At 34.5% G+C, this 5,368-nt stretch overlaps 1 protein-coding gene across 1 annotated transcript; it reads right to left on the reverse strand.

Annotated features, from left to right (window-relative positions):
- Window positions 1-1,558: 1,558 nt before the first annotated feature.
- On the reverse strand, window positions 1,559-4,807 carry LOC133029068 (CBS domain-containing protein CBSX6-like). The gene is made up of 2 exons (XM_061110246.1): window positions 3,737-4,807; window positions 1,559-2,766 (listed from the first exon to the last, which is right to left on the reverse strand). The coding sequence occupies exons 1-2, from the start codon at window positions 4,078-4,080 to the stop codon at window positions 1,836-1,838; spliced, it is 1,275 nt and encodes a 424-aa protein (XP_060966229.1). The 5' UTR covers window positions 4,081-4,807; the 3' UTR covers window positions 1,559-1,835.
- Window positions 4,808-5,368: the final 561 nt, after the last annotated feature.

Raw genomic sequence — 5,368 nt, forward strand, 5'->3', positions numbered from 1 at the left:
TGAGATAAAGAAATTTAGTTTAGGAGATTTGAATATATTTTCAGTATTGGTCCAAGAATAAATTGTATTAGTTAAATAAATAAAAAGTCCTTCATTCTTTTATATGTGCATGAGATGTTTCTTATGGGTTTTAAACTAAGATAATATAATCCCCTTTGTATTGTCCCCAGATTCCTACTTAGAAAATATGATAAAACTTGCACTACTATGGAATAATTGTTATCTATAAGTTTGTTTAGGACTTTCACTTCTATGTGGCTCGATAGGAAGACGAAAAAGAGTTCATAGCAACAGTTCTTCAAGGTTTCTTTGAATGCAAGGAGATTGGTTGTAACTAGAGAAGGCTCATGCGAGCAAGTGAGATGAGGTTCAGGACTACTTCAAACACATTTTTATTACTTTTGCATGCTACACAATGACGTGAGAATTTTATTTATAAATTAGCTAAACTCTTACAAATTTAAGAATTCAAATTGAGGTGTAACAAAGATTAGAAGCATCACAACAATTATATTTTATGTTTATAATTTATATTAAACATTTTTCTTATTGACATGTTTATTAGTTAAATTATATATGACATCGTCTATTATAATAATAAAAAGTTAATAATACATTATTCAAAAAAAAAAAAATTAAGCATATGTGCACGTAACTTCAACCTAGTAGTAGTGCCTAGTACCTTTTAGATGTGTCGTCTTACAATTGGCTAGTGATATTCCTTAAAAATTATTGTATTAAACTATATGTCCAATACTTAGTTAGACCAATAGCAATATAGACACGTAGAAGGGTATAGCATATTATTTTTCATCTATCTGATTCTGAGTTATATAACAATTTGGTCAATTTTAGTTCAAGGACCAAATTTTAGTCCATTCAAAGAGCTACTATGCAATGGTATACAGACTTTCTTGTACGAGAAATATTCTTCCATGATTTAACTTTCTTTTGCCAAAAAAAAAATAGAGAGAAACCCTTTGGTTATTAAAATCCAAAGACATTATAATTTGGAAGAAGACAAAATATAAGTGGGTGTAGTTGCAGTGACAAATTGCTGAAGATGGAAAAGTATTATGACCAAGGAATGAGGCATCTAATTTCTTGAAAATGTTCTACCTATCATGATAGAATGAATATTGGTTTGATGCTGTGAACTTTCTGAGTTGGAGGATTCAAATATACCAAATTACCACCCACTACTACTGCAGTGCAAGCCATGTGTACTTGACTTTCAAACTAAGATCTGGACAATATATATGTATATATACGTTCTGGGATTTTTTCTTTGTTTTGAATGAGCACAACTTAGCTCAAATCTTATAGACTCCACCACTTAATAGTTAATAACAATAAATATACTGGGATATAAAAAAGCAATATATATATATATATATATATAATTATATTATGTAATGGTATTGCTGTCTAAAGCTTAAGCTTCAAGCTCCATTGGACATTGGTCTTACTACAATACTAAAATTCAGTTGGGATGTTTACCAAACCAGAAGAAAAATCTCACCATCATTTCCCCTCTTCCAACATGAGCTCTTAAATAATCAGTATCATAAGAAACACATCCATTATTTATAACATCATCATTCATTACAATTATCATACAGATTGTGAAGATCTTATAAATACCACGCCAGACAAGCCCAAAATCAATTCATACAGCCACAACCAGTAGAAGTTGCAGGGGGGCTAGAAGTACAAAAGAAAGTTCAATTCAAAGTACTGAGTTCTCAAACAAAAATGTTTGGTTGGAAAAGTTTAACAGACTTGGGCACTTTTACTAGGCTAACAAATCAAATAATACCAATCAAACAAACAAATCAAGTTTGAATTTCATTAACAATTCCCCCCTCACAATGTCGACTTGCCGCAGCAAAAGCAGCAGGTTGTTTTGTCACAGCTGCCATGATGTCTGCATAACCCACCACGCCTACCAAAACGTCCTCACTTTCATCCTCAATCACCCACACATGGGTTGCTCTGTGGGACAGCATTTGAGCCATGACGGCAGCTAATGAGCTGGTGACCTTGCAAGTTAAGGGTGCACTTCTTCCCCTGTACATGCTCCTACTAATGCCAAAACTGGAGTTTCCAGGATTAAACCCCATACTTCTGCTACTAAACTTCCTGGCCCTTGTCGATCCACCTCCATTAGTTTGGCCATTGTTGCCAACATTTGGGTTCAAACAGAAATCTTGTGACCTTGATGATACATTATCCTCAACTCCCATAACAAACTGCCCAGCTGAAAAGTTGGCTAAAGCCCAAGCAGCAGCTAAATGATCGCATTTCCATAGTTTAGAGGCAGAGATCTCACCAATGATCTTACATTGATCGCCATACATACGTTCCACAACAGCAATTGCGCAGGGGTCTCTTGGAATATTCTCGGTGGTTTCTATGGCTGGAGAGGAGGCTTCAATTGAGTGGTAGTTTGGGTTGATGATTCCAAGGGACGAGATGGACGAGAGAGGAAGTGGTGCTAAGGCCCCAAGACAACCGATGACAAAACGAATAACATCTTCTCTAGACAGACAGCAGAATTTGTCACGGGATGTCGTTGTAGAAGATGAGGGCCAATTTGGATTGTGATAAAGGTTGTTATTACTGCCACCAGTGGTGTCAACGTTCTTGAGCCACTTACCATTATAAAGAATCGAGAATCGTTTGCTCATGCCTTTCCACACCACACTCTTTCGAACCAGAAGACGCTTCACTCCTTGCTTCATCATCTCAAGTGCATCAATCAATCTTGTACAAGACAAAAAAACATTAGAATGAGATCAGTCATTGGTGAAAATCTATCACTTGATCCTGTTCCAATGTGGATCTTACAAAGATGAAAAGCCTACAGTGAATCATACAATGATCCATTATATCTGTTATATTCAGAAACAGAAGAAATTCGAATGAATATACAACTGCAATTTATATACAAAAAGGAACCGATTTAGCCCCACTCCAAATTGACCACATTCCAGATAAGCAAATAAAGCATGAGTAAGGCACAAAATGCTTAATTTTAAACACTATACCTTAGCCAGAAATTATCTTCCAGTATGTATGTTAGCTTAACATCCAACATTAAATTAGTCCATCATTGAGGACATAAATATATCTGACCTCCAAATTTGGAGGAAACCCCAATCCCGAGATAAAATTAAGGTATCCTTTAAACAAGGAAATTGCCATCATTAGTGGCTAACACTGAATAGTGCCTGGGAAGATATTGAGGTAAAAAAAATACACAAAATAGAAGAGACCCTCATTTATCAAGATATCATTTCACGTATGAGTATGAAAACTGAGCACTGGTGATAGTACTACGGTAAATCAATTGTATTTTACAATGTAGAAAACAAATTCAAAGTAAAACCCATGTATTATGTCTTGGCTCAAAACTTGAAATTACCATAAATATCAATGAAACATATCATTGCCCCCAACCCCTGCTTTGCTTGAAGGTTAGGCTGTAAGTTCAACTCGAGCAAGAACTGAATCCAAATACAAACCAAACAAACAAAGAACATAAAAGAGAGCAAAAGGTTTTATTCAATTTAGAGAAACAGAGCAGAATGAACATAATCTAAGTTTTCCTCATACAAACAAGAAAACACTCAATTATAGGCATCCAAAGCAATTAAGCAAGTATAACAAGCCATAGAAAATTGAAACTTGAATAGTAAAATGAATCAACAGAATGAAGAAAGAGTCAACCAACCTTGTGGCGGGATCAACTTGTCTCAAGCAAGAATTACTAGGCACAACAACTTCAGAAACAGGTGTCTTCATAGCTTTCTCTTGATCCTCCAAACACTCATTTCTAGCCAAGAAAGCAACAACGTCAAGAGAATTTAGAATACCCACAAACCTCTGCTGCCTCATTTCATTATTCTCGATCACACCCACCACTGATCTTTTCTTCCAAACAGCTATTCCGGCCTCCGTCGACTCTCCGATCGCCTGTATCGCCGCCTCCACCGTCTCCGTCTCACAAAACTCGACCATCTCCGGCTTCCCCACCGTCAGATCGCCCACCACATGGTATAGGAACACCGACGCCATCGTTTTCCCAGTAATTCTCGATTCAAAAGTAAAGAAAACGGGATGTGTGTTTTCTCACCTTTCCAGACCCAATAAACAATCCCAAGAGAAAATAAAGGAATTTTTTGGGGGAATGGGTTGGTTTGTTTTGATTTTAATTTCTCAAGAAAAAACAAAAACACGCAGAAAAGGAATAAAATATTTAAGATCAAATCAAAATAACGGTAATCGAGAACTATAAGAGAGTGTGGAGGAAGATGAGGAGGAGGTGAAGTCCTGTAATTGGTAGCCTGTAAAGAGTCAAAACAGTGAAGGGAGTGAGAGTATTCTCCATGGATGAACCACGAGAAGAAGCTTACTGCCCATCAAAGACTAACTTTGGCTCCAAAACAAAAAGATATTTCTGAAAAGTTGGTCTGACTAAAAACTATGAAGTCTTCACCTCTGTGATGCCTTTTAGCATCTTCATTTGTATATCTATATGTGTATTTATCTATAATTAAATAAATTAATAATTGTCTGTATATGAGGATGTGAATAATGAGATGAATATGAGGAATCCAGTTGCCATGTGAGGACAGAAATAAAATATAAATGTGATAACTGATAAGTCCTAAATTGTGGCATATGCAATGAGATTTATATACTAATCATAGTTTTTGGTTTTTTTTGTGGTGTGATAATATTTTCTAAACATGGCTTTTGAATTGTTTTCCTTTCTTTTTCTGTAAAAAATTTTGATTTTTCTTCAAGGGGGAAAAGGTAGTTTTGGTTCTGGTAATATGTAATCGAAATTTGAATTGGTGGGGACAATTAATGATAAAATTGGAGATGTTCCACATTGGCATTGCAATTATTGATTGGGCATTAAAATTCGTAAAATATATGGAGTAATTCTCCTAAAATATATGGGAGAACATAGATACAATATTTTGTTATAAAAAAATAAAAACCAGGCATATAAATTATGTAAGAATAATTTTTTTGTTTATTTGTTTCGAAGTTATCATCAAAATATAGTATATATATTTTCCAAACCGATCAAAATATTTTATTAGGTAACATGTAACAGGTTAAGTAACATGTTGAACGATGATTTATTCCTCTCTCTTCGGGGGATAATTGCTTTGATTTTGTTTAAAATAAAGATTTTCAAAGTTATAAAACTCTAAATCATGACATCTTGAATATTGGGTATAGATTCTATTTCTAATATACTTTATGATAGGATAAGATAAACATTTATAAATTTGTTTATTGTATAGTGTTTAATAATGGAGAATGGAAGCAACTACAAACAACCACAAAA

The sequence above is a fragment of the Cannabis sativa genome, chromosome 2 (assembly GCF_029168945.1).
Source record: "Cannabis sativa cultivar Pink pepper isolate KNU-18-1 chromosome 2, ASM2916894v1, whole genome shotgun sequence".
Taxonomy (NCBI): Eukaryota; Viridiplantae; Streptophyta; class Magnoliopsida; order Rosales; family Cannabaceae; genus Cannabis; species Cannabis sativa.

Coding starts and splice junctions, on each gene's coding strand:
- LOC133029068 (XM_061110246.1), bottom strand. CDS start 4,080: ATGGCGTCGGTGTTCCTATACCATGTGGTGGGCGATCTGACGGTGGGG. Junction 2,767..3,736: donor CAAGTTGATCCCGCCACAAG/GTTGGTTGACTC, acceptor GTCTTGTACAAG/ATTGATTGATGCACTTGAGA.